At 38.3% G+C, this 20,566-nt stretch overlaps 1 protein-coding gene across 2 annotated transcripts in view; it reads right to left on the bottom strand.

The window, feature by feature from the left end:
* Positions 1–20,566, bottom strand: part of LOC101847183 (WW domain-containing adapter protein with coiled-coil) — a 40,769-nt gene that overhangs the window by 12,142 nt on the left and 8,061 nt on the right. For both annotated transcript variants that reach the window (XM_005096249.3, XM_005096250.3), the window contains exons 2-9: positions 17,881–17,914; positions 17,291–17,414; positions 15,930–16,348; positions 13,439–13,572; positions 12,244–12,308; positions 11,277–11,753; positions 3,295–3,555; positions 2,394–2,465 (exon numbers count right to left, since the gene is read on the bottom strand). In XM_005096249.3, the coding sequence (XP_005096306.1) occupies positions 2,394–2,465; positions 3,295–3,555; positions 11,277–11,753; positions 12,244–12,308; positions 13,439–13,572; positions 15,930–16,348; positions 17,291–17,414; positions 17,881–17,914 (1,586 nt within the window). The remainder of the gene's footprint in view (positions 1–2,393; positions 2,466–3,294; positions 3,556–11,276; positions 11,754–12,243; positions 12,309–13,438; positions 13,573–15,929; positions 16,349–17,290; positions 17,415–17,880; positions 17,915–20,566) is intronic.

The raw sequence follows: 20,566 nt of genomic DNA, 5'->3' as shown, positions 1-20,566 counted from the left end.
ATATGGGACGTTCTTTGGTGAGTTTTGAGACAATATTCGTCATAACTCACTCATTTCACGGAGTATTTAAATGAAACTTGGCAGCCCAGTACATTTGCTAGTGCAGAATCTAGTCCTGCTTTTAGATTTCTCATAGCTATCCTATTTTTTGAGTTATGAAGACGTTTATTGGTAAAAATGTGGCGGTTTTCTGTGTGTTTTGAGACAATATTTGTTATAGCTCGCCTATTTCTTGGAGTATGTAAATGAAACTTGGCCGTCTAGTACAGTTTTTAATGCAGAATCTAGTCATGCTGTCAGATTTTTAATAATATCTATCCTACTTTTTGAGTTGTAAAGACATTTACAGATTTTTAAAAAGTGGCGTTCCTTACAGATTTACAAAGATTATCAGTCATATCTTCTCCCAAAGTCATGATATTTGAATGAAACTTGGCAACGTAAAAGATTCCTCCTTGCTAAGCAATGCACTGGATCAATTTGTCACAAAAATTTAAGTAGAGAGCTGGATTTATTAGTCTAATAAATCCAGTTCTCTACTAGTACAAGCATGCACACTTTGTAATAGAAAATAAGACCGTCTCTGTATATATCCATTGTTGGACAGTGTCCTATCGTGTGATGCGTTAAGATAATATTATTATAGTTTACAAGTCATGGGAATATTTCGCATGTGTAGGCTACAACTCATACTATAAATGTAACATATTTACCCCCCCCCCCCCCCTCTCCCCTTCTCTCTCTCTCTCACACACACACACACATATATGCACGCGCGCGCACTCACGCACGCGTCAACAATGAATAAACGGGACTATCTTCCCAGACTGGACTAAATAAGTACCATACTCTTTAAAAACAATCTTAATGCCTCACTTTTCCAAACTGAGCAAACAGGACGAGTCCAAGTGTGTGCTTTCCCAAGAGGGGGGAAATAGGCTTTCCTAACGCAAACACAATGTGAAACCACTTCTCAGATGTTTGCTTTTCTGTTTCTATTCTTCTCTCATGCAATTAAGCAAATAAAAATGACTACCTCTATCGTATTGTGACTAAAATGCAATACAAATGCAAGTTATCAAGGCCCCTGTTTAGTTTCCATGTATCATTCCCCCCCTTTCCGGTTCATATAAGCGGGGCCTCGTTCGTAGCGCCCGAGACGACCGATGGCTGATGAAGTCACTCAGTGGAAATTTCCCAGCCGCCGGTTGTTCACCCAGCACGCGCAAATGGCAATGCCGCTTTTCCCTTAGTTACTCCCACATTTTTAAACATTACGCCAAAACCACTAAACACAGAAGCATGAAATTTTAAGAGAATAAAGAAAAATGGTGTACAACGTATCAGTCAGTTTGACAAATCACAGCTCCGAAAAATCTTCAAAGCGCACCACATCAACCACTTTCGCAAACGTTTTCGACTGCTTCTTGGATGGGTACAAAGTTGTCAAACTGCATACTACGAGATTGGCCTCTTTTCTAATTGGCTGCCAAGTTTCATTCATATCCATTCACGAGAAGCGGCGTGAAAGCGAGTTGAAGACAACAACCTTTGCGTTAGTTTGTCCCATGAAACACCCCCGCGGCGGGGGCCAAAAATCGGCAGAACAAAACGCGCTCGGTGGGCATTGCTATATATTCATCCCAAGAGCAGTAGGAAGAGAAGAAGACAAAGATCCATCCGGACACCAGATTTAGAGGCAGATCTCAGGCACATGGGGCACAGCTAGCTCGAGGTAGAGAAAATTGCCCAGAACAGTCAGACGGAGAGCCTTTCTGGGTGGCAGGTGATGAGAATAAACAAAAACACATGGACACACAAACTGTCAGTGTTATTTTATTTAGTGCCTGGAAAGAGCAAGACGGACTAACAGAGAAAAGCAAATGGAAAGAACAGAAACAGGACCAAACAGTCATTCCGCCTGTCATCCATCAAGAAAGAACCTCTGGGAATAACTTTCCCACATTGCCAAAAGGCAAAACACTATTTTTAGAAAGCTATAACTACAATACTCTAAGAGGACCCTTGGAAAAAACCAGCTCATAGCCCAATCGACAAGGGATGCAACACACACACACACACACACACACATAACCTTTTATGCAGTGGAGGCATGTTTTTTCTCTCTATCAGTATATCAGTAATGTCTCTTGCACAGTTCACCTTGAGCTAAACAGCACTTGCAACACAATTAGGTCATTTAAGTGCTGAAGATCAGAGGTGTTACAAGAGAGTAACAAACTCAAAAAAAGAAAGAGGATACATAAGGATGACAGATATTTGCTGGGAAAGAAGGAGCAAACCAAACTAGAGCACTTGCCAACCACCCATAATCACAGGCATAAAAACTGACAAAATATACACCACTAACAGAATACTTGATATACACTTACTTGTGGTACTTTGTTGAGCCCTGTGTATGTGCATACTCAAAGCTTTTTGCAACTCCTGAAGTGTCTGAATAGCTGAAAAAAAAAAATTCAACTCTTTATTTCATTACTACCACTATCATTCATTGTCTGTCTATCATATTGTTGTACAGTAATAACCAAAAACTTTTAAAACAAAAAACAATACTGTTGTACCTCCTCTATCGGTCATCTTCCCAAGACAATCACCTGTACTGACTGTACAAACAACCACCCCCCTATTTCCTCCTTGCAGCTGTTTTTTTTTCTAATACATCAATAAGACTCTCCACGATGTTAACTTTTCAAAGACAACCACTTTTCTCCTTGACAATGGGTGGCTGTCTTGGACAATTTCGACTGTATGTACAAAATGCGAGCAGTAAATTATTAGACAAGAGAAAAAAAAAATAGACCAGTCAGCGCACATAAACATCAAACTTAACTAGAATTTTTGAAGCAGTAAATGAAGTCTCAATCTGACTTGAACAACAAGTCATGTGTAGTCTAATTCATTGTCAAGTAATAAAAATATCTGCATGCGACATCAAATAAAGAGGGTTAAAATCATAACTATCAAACATTCCTTTCAAGTCTTAAAAAAAAAAATACAACTCATCTGACTGAAGAGTTCCATAGACAGGACACACTTCAGTGATCTCAGTTGTGAATCCTTTGAAATGAGACCTAAAACAATTTACACTGTTAAAACATCAACAATTTTAAATGTTTCAAAACATGCCAATAATATTTATCAGTCACAAGAAAAGAGAGCAACTCCACTGGACTCTCACTTGATGGCATAAAATGGAGCAATGAAATTACTCATTTTTCTTGCAACATTGATAGCACGTTGTAGCAAGTTAAGTACTTCTATCACACTTACTTTTGCTTTTGTCATAATTTCCTCCCTCTGTGACAGCTTGCCTGTTGACCAAAGTGGGGATGGGACAGCCTTGAGGGGAAGCCGCCCGCTGCCCACCAGGGGTGCTGTTAGCGTTGTGGGCAGGGGTGGTGGCAGTCGCGATTGGTGTGCTGGTGGCCGGCATCTGGGGGGTGCCTGTCACCGAGGAAGGTCGTGATGAGGATGGAGAGGGAGAGGGGGAGGGGGAAATGTCCATGTCATCTATTGGAACCTGCCCAGTGTCTGAAACAAAAACAGAAAGTAGGGAAAATTGACTCACAGTGTTATTATTACATCACATTGACACTAAAAGAAGATGACAACAACTATTACAACAGGATTTCAGGAAAGTAAAGGAAAATTGGTAAACTCTTTGAATGAGGTCTTGTCTCTCTTAAAACAGCTTAGATTTTTTAAATTACAAGAGTTCTGAAAGATATACTACGCATTTTTTTAAAAGCCAAAATTCAACACGAATCAAACCTCAATATGTACAGCAAAAGTGAAAGCCTCTGATTGTTGGGGCATTTGAGCAGATCAATGGGAGTTTCAAGCGCTATTACATGTATGTATGTATGTATGTATAGTATGTGAGCCAGTGTTCACTTGTGTGTGTTTTCAAAGGAAGGGATAGTCATGGACAGAGATCGACAAGATAAACTAATGGGGACAATATGTGCATAAGTTAAATAAGTAGTAGCAGGTGTGTACAGAAGAAAAAACAACAAAAGCAATAAAATAAAGAAGATGAGGGGTGGACAGCAGGGTGGGGAAAAGAATGGAAGATGTTCACATTTCATGTTTGTTTTTTTATTTTCAGAACTGCTAGAGTTCAACATTGCTTTTGCAAAGCTTCAATGCAAGGCATTTAAATTAAAAGCACTAGTCACATCAAACGATTTCTAGCTTGAAAGAGTATTGAGTAGAAAAAAAGAGGGAACATAAACTGTTTATATTATAAAATAATAATTACAAGGCAAACACCTTCCATTGACAAATTTAAGGACATCTGCTATACCAGCTTTATAACCAAGCTACGCTGTAAACAAACCAGACAGTGAGAAAAGAAGTAGCAGTTCACTGCTTGGGCATCAATTATTCTATTTCATTTTTTCCTTTCATTAGCTAGGATCTTTGCCTTTCAGAAATACAAGCCAAAGAAGTAACTTTACAAGATTGTTTGGTATTAACTTCCAAAGTGGTAATTTTCATCCTTATTTCTAATTCTCACTCAGATTACTTCGCATACAAATATTTTTCTTTAACTTGTCCTGACAGTGAGTTGAGTGAGTTGCTGAAACACTGTAATGGGGAGTATTCATCATGAAATAAGAGAAGTAAAGTCCATTGCTTTGGAGCCTATGCTAGTTTTTTACAGCACTTGCAACACAATAAGGTCATATAAATAAATGCCAAAGATTAGAGGTGTTTCAAGAAAGTAACAAACACAAAAAAGGAGGGGAGATAAAGACGATAGACGTTTGACAGGAAAGAAGAAGCAAACCACACCAGAGCACCCACCAACCACCTACGAAGATGAATCTTAATCTATTGCCAGGAACTCTTTTAGTTTTTTTTGGCTTTTTTTTTTAGTAGAGGTTTTACGGCGCTCGCAACTGCATATAAGGTCATATGAGCGCCTTGGGGTGGATGTCAACAGAGAAGAAGTCCTAACAGGGATTCAGACTTACTCTGCTCACCTCTCTAGCTTTAACAGCACAAAGTCTGCTTCGACCATCAAGGCACCCCGGAAAAAGCAGGTCACAAGAGTGTGACAAACATACAAAGAAGTAGAGGAAAATGACGATAGAATGGATTAGGAAAGAAAAAGCAGCAGTTCCCTATTGTAGTTCAAGCACAGTTATGAGCATGACATTGTTGGATCAGCCCATTTACAATTCTACTGTGCACAAGAACATGCTAATGTTCCTTTGGGAATGGCCTAAAGACACTTCAGTCAGTGGTTAACTCTTTTAGTGAAAAGTATTTAGTATCATGGTCAGAATTAATGTTTCAAAATTAAGTCTCAATGTACACTCTTGAATAATATCATGACTGACGGTTAGCACACGAACAGTTTGTTTGAATGACGAGAAGCAGTCCAACACAATAATGAATAATGATCAATTAGAGCTTGGAAAAAGTAAGACAGACGGACAGAAACAACAGAGGGAAAGTTTTTAAAAAGTAGGATCTCACAGTTGCGTCCTCCTGCATGAAACTATTTGAAATTTGGGAAACATCCCTAGAAATAGTCAATGAACAGTGTGGCAGACCTTTTAATGACATCCATTTATTTGATGAAATATTGAAACAACCAGCAAAAAGCAAATTACCATGTCATCATTTTGACTGTGAGACACCCATAATATAATAAGACCATTTCAGATTGAGACCAAAATAATAAAATAACACTTCTTGAACCTTTTGAAAATGGGAAAAGATCATTTGGATATTATTCAGGAATACAATTTTTTTTAAAGACAACAAAGAAAAACTTATATCTTCACTTTTCTTTCCCACTTGTACACAAATTACTACTAATATCATATATATGTCTGCCAATAAGTTCTAAAATTTTGTTTTAAAAAAGAAAAAAAATAGCTTGCGCATTTTGGCTTTTTGTCTTTGTTTTAGTACCGTTTTAAAGCGCTCGCAATAGCACACAAGGTCGCAATAGCACACAAGGTCGCATGAGTGCCAAAGAGTGGATGTCAACAGAGTCCAAACGGGGAATCAGGCTTACTCTGTTCAACTCTCTAACTTCAACAGCACAAAGTCTGCTTCAACTATCAAGGCACCCCGGAAATAGCAGTTCACAAGAGAGTGACAAACCATACAAAAGAAGTAGAGGAAAATGACAATAGTAAGGATAATAAAAAAAAAAGCAGCAGTTCCCTTCATATTGTTCTGGCACAGTATGAGCATGACATTGATCAGCCAATTTACACTTCTACAGAGCATAAAAACAGGGTAATACCCCCCCCCTCGAATGGCCTACAGACATTTAGGCTTTAGGTGTAGTTACAACAAGAACTCCGTATGAAAGCAGCCACCACACTTCACAAAGAACAGAACAGTTTGACTGAATCAGAAGCACATCGACTTATAATAGCCTTTTATGAAAACTTAAGACTTAAAAAAACAACGTAAAGAAATACAATATTTTTGACCAGTTGCCTTCCTTTTTGTTTTAGTAAGCATATACGGCAAATTAACCTCTTCGCTGCGAATTAGATTTTTATTTTTACTAAGTGTTTTATGCCACTTGCAACACAATAAAGTAATATAAGTGCTGAAGATTAGAGGTATTACAAGAGAGTAACAAACACAAAAAAGGAGGGGATATAAAGACAATAGAGGTGCTTGTGGTGCTTGTCAATTTTTGGGCACATGGAGTTTTTGATAAAAGCTTGTTCATTTACCATAAATGATGTATATCCAAAAGCTTGTTCATTTACCTTGTCCTTGGAAACTGAAAACCTACATTTTTAGTGCTTTTAATGAACATTTTTCAGTAAAATCCACAAAGATTCTTAAATGGACATAGAAGGCATTGAAAGAGCCAAAAAGAGAAAATGTTTTTAAAAATTTTCCAACAGCCACAAAAATGCCAGTTCCCTTGACTGCATTATTATATATATATTATGACGAAGCGCTTGATTTCACCATGCTGCTTCACAAATGGCTCCCCCGTGCGTGCGTGTGTGTGTGTGTGTGCTATTTTCTCGAGTTCATTATCCAGACAGAGAGGGTACGCTCTTATGACAATAGCAGTTGCGAGCGCCGTAAAACCCTATACTACTACTACTACTACTACTACTACTAGAGAGGGTACATACATATGGACATTTTTTTAAAAAAGGATGGCAAATTCAATTTCCTGATCAGATTCATCCCCACTTCCAAAGTAACTATCACTTTCAACTCTCACTATTTTAAGATCATGATTCTTTTCTAGTCTGCCAAACATCAGACCCATCACAGTGACATTAACATGGTTAATAAGCTGTTGATCATATAATATTCTCACCAGGTGATTTTCGTAGCCTGTTTCTTTACCCTGATGAGCTAGCAAGTCTAGATTTGTATCCTATTACATACAGGAAATTGCATGACCCATTGTTTACGCATTTCATTTCTTGCGAGGAATAGAAACTCCAATTAGATTGGTAAAAATGAATGCCTCAAGCATTGTGACAGGAAAAGAGGTGTGATGATAACAATGATAATGTTAGTGCATCTCAGAGGCTTTTCTATGGACCCAGCATTGCCTGGAGTTATTGACTCATTGTGACCATTTGTACTTACAAACCCTTCTACTCAATACACATACATAGGAAATAACACCCACAGAGACAATTTGGATCCTTTAGTAAAAAGGCTAGCTGTGTGAAAGTGAAACAACAGAGACGCATTTATGTAGAAAGACGGAGACAATGTGCCTTTTCTATATAAAGTCAAGACCTTACAAAAGTGTTGGAGACATATTAACTTCTAGACCTATCAACATTCATTTCTTTTCTGTCAAAGAGTTCAAGGATTAGAAGTCTACTTGAGCACATTGAAAAAAGTGAACATATTGAAAATGTCACAAGTGCATTGAATTTGGATGGTGGCAATATATTCACTCAGGATTTCTGGCTACAGCGACTGATCCCTTCCATTGTCTGTTCAGGTAAAAAGAACACTCATTCAGTCACACGTGCCAAACCTACACACACGCATGCACGCCCACACACACACACAGGACTGCACATGTGACAAATGTAAGATCCACTCAGCAACATGTCTTTGTGATGTCGTCAAACATTTCCCCAGAACAGAGGAGAACAAGGACATTAAAATGTGAAAAAAGTAGATATAGAGCACATAAACCAGCCACCATGGAAAGACAATGAATATCTCACGAAACGAGAACAAATCGCAATCCAAAACATTAAACATTAACACACAAAAAACTATACACACAAATCCAGTTTTCTTGAATACCCAGAAAAAGAATTGGGTAGTACAAAAGACAGCTAAAACGGAAGAAAAATAATGAAAATGCCAGAATCAGAACAGAGAACAGATTACACTGGTCTACAAATTTTCTAAGTTTCTGCTTCGGTGCTCAAACATCACTCTGTATGGATTTTGGGACACTGAACTCAAAAATAGTATTAAAATTTGTCTAATTTGATGTTAAGGCCTAGTTTGCCAGATTATCAGGTTTTCTTTATTTACAAATTCTAACAATTCAAAAGTGGCGGTTTTACTCTGTAACCATCTGCTGATTTCTTGGTTCTGATACATTGATTTTAACTAACCAACAGTAAGTAAGCTCTTATCAATTCATAAAATTTGACAAGATGTCACTTTTCACAGCTGCACTGTCCTGGTGAAAATGTTCCTCATGTTCATCACTCACTGCACCATTTTCAAGAATAACATCCTTATATGCAGCAAGGTTTGCCTTTTATTATAAAAAATGGCTAGAAATCCTCATCACCATTTTTAAATGTGCTCACTCGCATGCTAACAGCAAACAAATTCCATTACTGGAGCCTTAAACCCAACATTTCAGCTTTGTGTTCTGCATCTCTTAGTCTCTGCAAAGGTTTTTCAATCCATTTTGCTTGAATATATGGAGTATTCACGGCAGAAACAGTGAAAATCAGTTTTAAGCTAAGTCTCATAAGAGTTTTACGGCACTTACAACACAATAAGGTCATTATAAGTGCCGAAGATTAGGGGTGTTACAAGGCAGTAACAAACAAAAATAGAAGGAGGGGAGATAAGGACGATAGATGTTTGATAGGAAAGAAGGAGCAAACAACATCAGAGCACCCACCAACCACCTACGAAAATCAGTTTAATGTTAAAGCCCAAAGCAAATTCCTTGTACACCAGTATTATCAAGTACTTTAATTTAACAAAGAGCAATAAATAACCAAAGTGTCATCAAAGAGAACCCGGACAAGAAAAAACCTACAACAAAGAACAATAAAACAAAAGTGCAGGACAAAGTTAGAGGACAAAGAAACAACTAAACAGAAACACTGAACAAAAACGTTCAGCACAAGAATTTCAAAGTTTCCACAATTCCAATTATTTGAGTGAGCACTCAGAGGCACAGTATGTAAAAATTTTGCTTTAAAAAATTTTTTATAGTAGAGGGTTTTACGGCGCTGGCAACTGCATAAAAGGTCATATGAGTGCCAAAGGGTGGGTGTCAACAGAGAAGTCTTTACAGGGAATCAGACTTAAGACTGCTCACCTCTCTAGCTTCAACAGCACAAGGTCTGCTTCGACTATCAAGGCACCCCGGAAATAGCAGGTCACAAGAGAGTGACAAACATACAAAAGAAGTAGAGGAAAAATGACAATAGTAAGGATGAGGAAAGAAAAAGCAGCAGTTCCCTGTTGTAGATCAGGCACAGTTATGGAGCGTGACATGAGTCACCCCATTTACAATTCTACTATGCTTGAACGAGAAATGTCCCCCTATTAGGAATGGTCTGAAGACACAACAGTCAGTGGCACTGCCCCCCCCGGAGTAGCTTTTTTTTTTTTTTTTTTTTTTTGGTAATAAAATAAATCATAACCACAAGTATAATAAAGTGTTGAAGATGGGAAATGGCACAACTGAAGAAAAAACACAATATCTGTCATAATCTGTTAAACCACCTTTTAGTTTTAGTAGAGATTTTACGGCGCTCGCAACTGCATATACGGTAATATGAGCGCCAGATAAAACCATCTGTCTAATATTGATCAATTTTGGGGAGAGTCCATTCTATATCTGTCAACAATTTACAGGATTTTGGAAAACCTTGAATTGTATAATAATGAAATGAAAAAAAAAAAAAAGAAATACCAAGTGCATGTTTTAAAAGAGCAGAGAGTGTAAGTGTTGACAAAATGAGGCTTTACCAATAACAACATTGTGATAGATGCTTTTAAATGATTTGAAAAAAATCATACATTGACAGTGTCTGCAATGATGCCAAGTACAAAACCCTTACAGGATAGGTCTTGAAGGAAATTTTAAAAAACCTGATTATCATAACTGACATGGTAAAAGAGGAAATAAATGCCACTATTAGATAATGCCAGGCATGAATTTAAATCTCAAGTGATTCCAACAACACTTTCTGACAGGATTTATTCTGGTGTCTACATTTAAACATCCGTAGCAAAACAGCCTGTTATTTATCCATTATAAAAACAAAAACTTGACAATACAATGTTCCATCATATTTTTAAACTGTGACCAGTGGTATAATGACAGTACATTTTCTACTCCCTCATTTTGAAAAACATCTGTTTATACCTCATTCGCATACTTTATCATTCCAGAAAAATGTTAAACATTAATAAAGGGAACTTCATTTACTAGAAAGATTCAAATTTGAAGTATTCCAAGCCAAACATTTGGTGTGGAATCACTTCAACCTCAAAATAGTGTTTTTTAACTTCACTAAAACTTCAACATAGTGAATGATGTTTGTGTGGTCGATATACCATATGCTCCCAAGAGCAACGTGACAAAAAGTAAAAAATAGAATCCACTACTTCATATTATGTTCATATCCAAGTTAGTAACATAAATAACCAAATTCACAACTGAATAATGAACAATGACACCAGTCCTATGAGATATTTTCCATTACCACACGAGCAATGAGAGAAATCCTGGAGCAAAATAAAAAATGTACCAAAATATTTTAGAATCGAACCAATGCATTTGCACTTTTAAAAAAAAAGAGTACTCTAATCAACATGGCCATTAGAATGGTTGTCACTTCAACAAACTCACAAAACAGAAGAAAAGGCATTAACAAGCTAAACAAGACCAATAAGTTTATTTTAACCAGGAAACAGTAGAAGACAAAAGCGACACTGAGAAAAAGTAGGAGCCAGTGGGTAAGAGAACGTAGCAGGATCATAGAAGAGGGTAAAAATGGGAAACTGCTTACCGTGATATCTCTGAGACGTTTGGCTATCCGCACGCCTTCTCCGAGAACTTTCAACACCAGTCCTTTTGTAATCTCCATGCTGTGATGAGGATACATGACCCTCCGTTTGAGAACGCTTGTAGTCCATATGTTGCGAGTCTTCGTTACCGGGAGTGGACCCTGAGCGGGACATTCCGCTGTGATGGTGGTAGGAGTTAGTGGACGAACTCTCAGCAAGTCGTCCTCTGTCCATGTTTGATTTGTGAGGGTCTCGTGAGCCAGAGTTGTTGTCTCGGCTGTTCTCCCTGGACATGTGGCTGTCCCTGCTGTGCTCTCTGTTGCCGTGCTGGCTGCTGTGCAAGTCATTGCGCACGACAGAAGAGGGAGTCTCTCCCCGGTGCTGGGGGTCGCCGCTGTCTGTGTTGTTCCCTCGGTGACCATGAGCTCGCTCGTGGTGCTCGCTTGAGCTGGAATGTCGAGAGGCTCTATTGTCACTGACTGAAATTAAGGAAACACAGCAAATTAGTTTAGTGTGTAAGATCTTACCGATTGAGATAGAGGACATGAGGGAGTCTTATAATAAGCCAAATTTTATTTCTGCTGAAAGTCAAATTTTTTCATGGCTGGTTTGCATAACATGAACATAATAGCTGACACAAACCAACAACACAATACTATATTTGTATATCAATTTGAATACCCATTAGACCTTCCCAGTTAACCCTAGGTACTAAAACTTGCCCAAGACAAGCAGTGCTACGATTTGACAAAACACACTTTCTCCAACAGGATTTAAGAAATAATAGGCTTGGCTATGATGATAAATATGAATAAATGACAATAAGTTTTGTTGTCACTGCCATTTTTAAAGGAAAAAGTGTCAGCTTTTACAGTTACAGACAAAAAGTTGAACAAAATGGGCAGCCTTTGTTAACAAAGAATGTAAACAGTAAAAAAATTCATAAAGCGAATGTCTGGGATTACTTACTTTTGTTGGCAGAGGCAAGTGTTTTTGGTCGTCCATCTTTTGATCTGTGATCTGGTGTTTTACACCTGTCAGAGAACCGAGAACCAAAACATTACAAATTTGAAACAAAAAGGTCTACAACCTGAAAAACAAATACATATTTCTCTAAACACAAAATCCAACAACATGTACTGAAGTGCTAAAATTAAATAAAATTAAAATGCTGAACTACTCATAATTTACTGAATACCAATTTAAATGAAATTCAGACCAAAAAAAGGAGGGGGTAGGGACGATTTCTGATTTAAAAAATTGATAAATGCCTATACCTCCAGGGTGTAAAAAAACAACAACTAAAGAATGAGAATTTTAATCAAAATGCCTAGCGAGATTGTGCCATGGGGAAAGGTGATCTTTTACAAATTATATCAGAATTTTTTTTTCTTTATTTTTTAATTAGAGGTTTTACGGCGCTCGCAACTGCATAAGGTCATATAAGCGCCAAGGGGTGAATATACAAAAAAAGTAGAGGAAAATGACGATAGTAAGGATTAGGAAAGAAAAAGCAGCAGTTCCCTGTTGCAGTTCAGGCACAGTTGTTATGAGCATGACATTGATTTGATGAATCAGGCCATTTACAATTTCCTTTAGGAATGGCCTAAAGACACTGCCCTGGGAGGTTTCCAGTAAATCAAAATATAGGATGTCAACTGTGTTAGATAACCTTCCACTATAGAACAAAGCAGATTATTTTCTTCAAATTTGCAGTCAAATACCTATACATGTGTCTTATTTACCATATGGTCAGGGAGCCAGAGTGCAAAACTCTAGCACCAAACAGTGTATGTTAATCCATACATTATTTACCTCACAGTTGGAAATACTAAGGGCTACAAATTCCTCATCTGGAGCAGTAAAACTTAAGACACAAATACCACTGCTGTTATAGTAATATGGATTGACTCAGAAGATAATCATGGCTATAGGTTTAATTTGGTCCCTTAACAGTCTACAAGCGGTAAGACAAAATTCTTTTTTAAAAATATACTTAACATTCACCCATCAAGTAATTATCTCTGAAAGAAAAGAACGTCAAAGGGACACAGAGACACACCGACCTGAGGCAGTGGGGAAAGGTTGTTAGTTGCTTTTACAAATTAACATGAGAGAGAAAAAAAAACAAACACAGGAAGACATAATTTTGACTCAAACTTACATTTCACTGTTCCACTCCTTAGGTTTTTCCCACTGAGACACCTCAGACTTGCAGTTGTAGTAGTACCGCTTCCCTGAGCTACTGATGTGCTCTGACCAGTCCCCACACACTCGAATGGCAGACTTTTGCACTTGCTGCAACAAATAAACAAAATTATAAAAGTGGTTATTACTATCCTTACACAAAAGAGCACCTATCTGACCCTCATACACAGTCAGTGCACCCCTTTCCACATACCACACATTACAAAATAATATGCTGTTTTTATTAACTTACCACCATTTACGCATCTGTGTTGGTCAATACGAGACGACCGCTCACCGCCGCTACTGCACCCCTGTCGGTTGTGTATTTTCCTCTTTATTTCTACTAATTGCCGACGCACATGCTGCAACGGCATAGCCCAATTACTAGAGTAACATCCTTTTGACAACTCAGAGCAGTCACACTTTATTAGAATGATTTCCCATGAAGTTCTGCCTGTTTTTTAAACAAGAGTCCCCTTTGTCCTATTTTGGGGTTTTGTTTTGAACGTCGGGTGGCCAAAGTCTACACAACGCTAACGTGATGCTCATGCCAATATGAATTGAAAATGGCTCGTAATTTTACAAATTCTGAATCTATATGATTCAATGAACTCAGATTCAAATGATGAAGTGCAAACTAATGATAGTGATGATAGTTTGAGATGAGAGAAAGAGGTAGATCACCTGTCGACAGCAGTAGGCTAGTACTAATACTAGATCTAGTACTAGAACTAGAGTCTAGTACGCAGACCTGCCACTCTATGAAATCTAAAAATCTGGATTTTAGAGTAAAAAAATCAGGACCTGGTGAAAAAAATCGGGATCAACGGCAAATCAGTCATAAGGGGTACCGGGGGAAGGGGGGGGGGTCCTGGTTCCCTTTTATGAGGCAAGTATGCAAGAGAAAAATTTTGCAGGAATAAGTTCACGTTTGGGCCTCTAAATAGAGTGAAAACTGAAAGACAACATTACTCGAGTCAGAGTTGGATAGACCCTGAAACTAGTGAAACTCTTGTAGTCTTGCAAATAGCTGACACCTAACTCTAATCATCCATGCAAAAAGCCCACGTTTTCATATAAAATAATATAGTAACAACGTTTGACTTTTATCTTGACTTTTATCGCATATACACTCAAGGCACCCCCCCCCCCCCCAAAAAAAAGGATAGCGTCAAGGTTGTTCATTTATTAATTTTTTTTTTATTCCTTTATCCTCAATTAGTACATGTATCACGGCACGCACTTAAAGCCCAAGTGTCAAAACAATATCCCCACCCCCTCCCCCGGTCGTCCACACAAACACCTCCACCAATGCGACCGGTGTGAATGAACTTTGTTGACCCCGACAACCAACGGTCCCCAACACACGCGCTACTCACACGTACGAGGTCAGGTCATGTGATGCGAATGAGCGTTTGAAAGCTCCACTGACAGGTCTTGATGATGGGCCCAACTAACCAGCTTTTAAAGCAACGGCAGAACGACAGTCGATTTTATTTGAAATAACGTGCGTGAGTCATCTACTAGGTTCGGCATAGATGCTTTAGAAAGTAGCGTTCCAAGTTCCTGTCGATAAAAAATCCAACCAGTGCTTCCAACCAAAAGAGACTGCAGAACTTTTTATATTTTTTTCTAAGAATCTGTCACAACAGACGCAACGACAAAAAATCAGGATAATCGGGATGCTTGAGATTTGGGGCAAAAAATCGGGATACCCTGATCAAATCGGGATGAGTGGCAGGTCTGAGTACGGCAAATAATGATTCAAGCAGTTATGCTTGAAATAATGTAGCATAAGTTCATAAACTTATCAATTTAGTTTTCTTTGTTTTGTTTTATACATTTTTGGGTGTATTTTAGGACAGAAACAGCAACACTCAAATCAGCAAAAATATTGTACTGGTTAGTTTGGCCCCCAAAAAAGTTTTAGTCACCGAAATTTGTCGTTTTTAGAAAAGCTATAAAACATGAACAAAATAACATAGAGTCAAAATTCTTTCTGTTCTGTAAAGCTCAACATCTCTTACTGGTAGAGTAACTGGATTTTGAAAAATGTCCAAAAAAAAGCTGGCAGGCAGCGGCTTGGTCTGAGCTTAGGCACTAGCAGCGAGTGAGTTAAACACAAAAACTACCATCACCACCTATCATAAGTCTTCATCTTATTCAAAACTATTCCCCCCAACCCATAAAAAACACAACAAACAAATACAAATCGGAAAAGACAGTAAAAACACAAGGCCATGATATGGTGACCAGAAATACATGTACTGTGTGTTAACAAATCTTTAAATACAACATTACTCCATACTCTACAGCGTTCCGACAAGGACAGTATAAATTTATACAAGTGTCAGGTGTCTGACATTGCTTAAGTTGCCAGTAACTTGAGCCTTCCTAAAGGGGGGCAAGCAAAAGAAACGAAAAAACAAAAAAACAATAACCCAAAAGAACCCAAGTAACTTTACCTCTTTGTCTTTCCCGTGTTCTTTGCTAGAGGTCGATTGCTTCCCATTATTAGTTGCTGATGGAGCTTTGTCCCTTTCCGGGTGGCTGTTGGCATCGCCTCCCTGCTGGTAAGATGATCCTTTAGATGGCTGCTGCTCTGCTGCAGAAGAGTGAGGATGATACGAAGAGGACGAAGCCCTGTGTTCTCCACCTGAATACTTTGAGTGGCTGTTGTAGTCTCGATGGGATCCCCCACCCCCGCCTCCACTCTGGCTTGCTGATCTGTCTCTGTGGCTGCTGGAAGATGAGCGATCCATTCCTCCGCCTCCGCTTTGCTCCCCTCCCGGCATTGAGAAACTGGACTCAAGTGAGATTGGTCGACCCAAGCTGCCTGTGGCCAAGTAGTGACTGACCTTTTCCTCTGCCAGGCTGAGGGAACCTAACCAAACAAAAACAAAAACACACATTTCAAGTACTTTCAACAGGATTGTAACACTACAACACAAAGCAGCAAGGAATAAATGATACCAAAAAATACACAAAACCCAGACTGTTCTGATTTGTCCATTTGTGAAGACACGGAACACGATATCTATTAAAGTCACATCATATGTAAACAACCGTTCCAAAAAATTGTTAAAATGTTCCTGTTAGTTGCCAGGAATAAGAAATACAAGTACATCAAAACTTTTCATTCTCCGAAAATCAAATCTGAAGTTCGTCAATCAAATGAGGACCTGATGCAACTGACACATGTCTTCTTAAACAGACTTTGAACTTACATTAGCAGCCACCTCCCCATAACGTCATCTGTACTAACTGCCACTGTACTGTGACACCACTGTGTCTCTTCTATATTTTTTAATCTGTCCATCCACATTAATCCCAGTCTAAAGTGGTCATGATTAGTCATCTCCTGCTCTTAGAAATCAGTAGTTACAAACATTTTCTGCCACCCCACCCTCACACTGAGTGTGTACATTCAATCAATGCAAAAAGACAGCTGCACTCATCACCTGGCTCGGTACAACTAACTTAACAAGAGAAAGCAGGATTTAATGAAGTGCAGTGCTTACCCAAAGACGTGCGAATGTCATAGAACTGAGCACTTTGCTATTGCCTATATCTTAAACGATAGTATTAACACATTGCTGCTAAGCCAAGTAAACATCATGCAGTCTTATGGGTCATAGGTCAGGTTTTTTTGGTTTGTTTACTCCTGTACTGTTTTGTGAACAACAACTATACTGGGGGTGTTGAGACTGTTGAAGCATTTCTTTTTTAAAAGCTTAAATTATGAACTCAGAAAGGAATTGTACAATTTTTTTTTTTTAATTAACTATTTGCTCTGATCTTTTCAGCTGTTAAAACAAAAACACACCTCTTTTCTCTTTATTTCTCTCAATATAAGAGGACTTGTTCTGATATCTGGGACTAACACGGCTGCTAATGGGTCTGTCGTCATCACTGTCGTTGGCAAATAGACTGCTATGGTACTGCATGTCCTGAAATAGGAAATAGAAACACAAATTCAAAAGAGGGAAAACCAAAAGAACAATCATCTAATCATATTTTTAAAAAGCCCAAAAACTTTTTTAAACACGACAGCAGAATACCTGACAAAAGCAGAGTCACATACCGAAAAGAAAAAAGAAAAGTGGACGGGGTCCATTAAATTTGCAACACGAAATGAATCTTTATTTTCAAAGAAATTGACAGGAAATATTAGTCACAAAAATCTAAAGCAAGCCTCAGGGTACTTATCTTTTCTTTTCTTCTGAGGTGCGTGAACAAGCAGAAACATATAAACATAAACATTAAACTACTAACAGATGTTTGTCATCACTTCAGCATGGTCACTTCCTACCCCAACCATATCTTAGACTATTGCGTCTCTTCTGATCTGCTTTCTGACACCATCTAAATTATCTTACAAGAACAGCAATGGTACGAAATTTTAAAAAGGCCAACCTGATGCAGATGGGCGTCTTTTCGGTCAGCATACCTGGTTGGACAGAGAAGAAATATAGATTATGGAAATGAAGAACAATAAAACAAAACGTTTCAAGCAAAAAATTAACAAAAAGTTTTGTGCTAACCAGGTATTCTTACCTGGTTAGGATGGCTAAATGAAAATGAACAAAGTGAAAGTACCCAAAAAGATTGAATTACTCTGTCTCATTTATCCACGAAGATGAGGAAAATAATATGTATGAATGTTGTTTAAAAATGTCAAAATGAAAGTTTTAATGGCTGTTGAACAAAAGCATTTTTTTTGGTTTAGAATATGGAAATACAATCTGATATGATATTATAATTATTCAAAAGGGCATGTCATGCTTTCCTCTCTCTTGTGTTTTGTATTCATTGTTTCAGCCAGCTGCAAATAGCAGTGGAGTGAGCTGTTTTTCTGCTCAATGAGACTAGTTGTCTCTAGCTCAGGGCTCACATGCTGGGGTAACTTCTACCCCCATTTCACCCCTACTCCCCTTCCTTGCCCAGCGGCATGGCCATGGCGTTAAGTTTAGAGCCGGCGGAACCAAACTGGCGAGTATTGTTTCAAATCAGGGCTGAGTGGGCAAATCATTTTCCGTCTTAGACAGGTGAAACCCTCGGAAGGGAGCGGATTATTCTTTCCGTTTCCGCGTTGGACAGGTTTCCGTTTTATACAGGTAATTAAAGAGGAATATATCAAGGGGGGAGCGGGGAGATTCCGTTAATACAGGTTTCCGTTTTATACAGGTTTCCGTTAAGGCAGGTCCGACTGTACTTCAAAAGCTGTGACGCGCGAAAGGAACACCGGGTGCCTAGATCTACGATTTCAGTCGGCGGTATAACATTCGCCGTGATTGTCGTCATTTTGCGACGTACCAGAAATCCGAATTTTGGCCAACTTATGTTTGGAATGGATCATCAACAGTGCCGAGATATAATTGTTTTCTCGAGTCTCCATTGACTTCCCATTACCCGCTTCCCCAGAACAGCTGAAGCAACCGCGGAAAGAGAAAAATGAAAATAGTTATTGTCGTCAGCGTGCGGTGACGCACAAGAATCCACTGTTAAATGTGACATACAAGACTGTTTTGCGTGTTTTTATGCTACCCTATTGAATATTTTAGTGAAATTGTGGTTCCTGAAACAAGAGAGTGATGTGTGAGAAAACTTCGAGGGATGGGTAATTTCTGTGGTTATAGATTTAGCTTTTGTGCTTAGTGAGGACGCTTGGGGTGTCGTCATGCAGCCGTACAAGACTGACTGACGTACAAGAAATTAAATTGTCCTAAGAGAAAGCATTTTTTTGGTCATCATGAAGTCATGTGCTTCTCTTTACTCATGTCCTTGTTTATTTGTCGAACTCAAAAGTACACATTTTTTCTTTGTTGACATGAATGCCTTTTCCAATACATTGTTATGTACAAGTAATGTTTGTCATCATTGCTAATATCAATAAGTTTTCATCATATAATTCATATATGCATGATTCATTTAGAATAGGCACTTTACTATCGCGCGCCGCGCAGCCCGTAAAACGAGAGCCGACGGGCCGTTCAGTTTTGAAGCCGGCGCGCACTCGATCCGATCGGGGTGTGTCGGAAAACGCGAGCGTTTTGTTTCGTTTTCTTCATTTACTCCAACTTCCGATACATATTTATAACCGGAAAGAACTCTTCTTTCTAATGGCGTTTTCCAGTTTCGATTCGGGTCGGTAGATCCCGAGATATTTGCAAGTGAAAAATCGGGTAAGTTTGATCGAAAATTGTATACAATCTAGCACTCATAAGTAAATGAAACCTATGCATACAAGTGTAATGGCCTTTTATCTATCGAATTTACTTGGAACCATCTATTTTAAAACACACTCAATCAGTGAAATTGTTCCCTCAAATGAGCACCCTTTCCCAAACATCGCGTCTGTTCGGTTTCTTCCCGGGCCAGCCGAGGTGAGGTGGATCTATTTTTAGACCTCGCTCCCGCCCGTCATTGTCGGAGTACACGATAACTTAATAAGGATGCTCAATTTGAGAGAACAGAGCGTAAATAATTTATATTTTTTGTTTAAAATGCTTTCAAATTATATTGTTTTAAATGTACTGGTTTTGGTTTGGCACAAGAGGGAGAAAATACGTAATATCAAGCTACAACCGACTGGACCATTCACCTTCCACAATGGCTGCTCCTGCCAAGCGCCGACTTCTACCCTCCCCCTATGGTTTTCTGTACAGTCACATTAACCGTCTATTTCTTTTTGTTGTTTATTATCATTGTTTTCGTTGTTACTCCCAATTGATGTAGAATTAGATCTAGATCTAGTGTATTATATTAATAATAAAGATAGATCTAATTTTTTAATAATTTCAACTCTCCTCACCCTTTCTTTTGCTTTATATTTTATTGTAAGGAAAAGTCTATCTTGGATCTTAATAATTCCTTAAATAATATCAGTCAATATAATATTTATATTATAAAATTTAATACCTATCCAATTTGCATTGGCTACATTGAGATTTAATATAATTAGGCCTAAGTTAACGTTTTAAAATTTATTTCAGCAACTGTGCATCTTTGTTCATGTTGCAATGGGAATTATAATGACATATATAATAAATATAAAGTGAAATTAATAATTAATGTAATTTACTCAATTGACAACCCCCCC

The sequence above is a fragment of the Aplysia californica genome, unplaced genomic scaffold, assembly GCF_000002075.1.
Source record: "Aplysia californica isolate F4 #8 unplaced genomic scaffold, AplCal3.0 scaffold00124, whole genome shotgun sequence".
Classification (NCBI taxonomy): Eukaryota; Metazoa; Mollusca; class Gastropoda; order Aplysiida; family Aplysiidae; genus Aplysia; species Aplysia californica.
The sequence above is the reverse complement of the archived record's forward strand: the minus strand, read 5'-3'. Positions and strand labels throughout refer to the sequence as shown.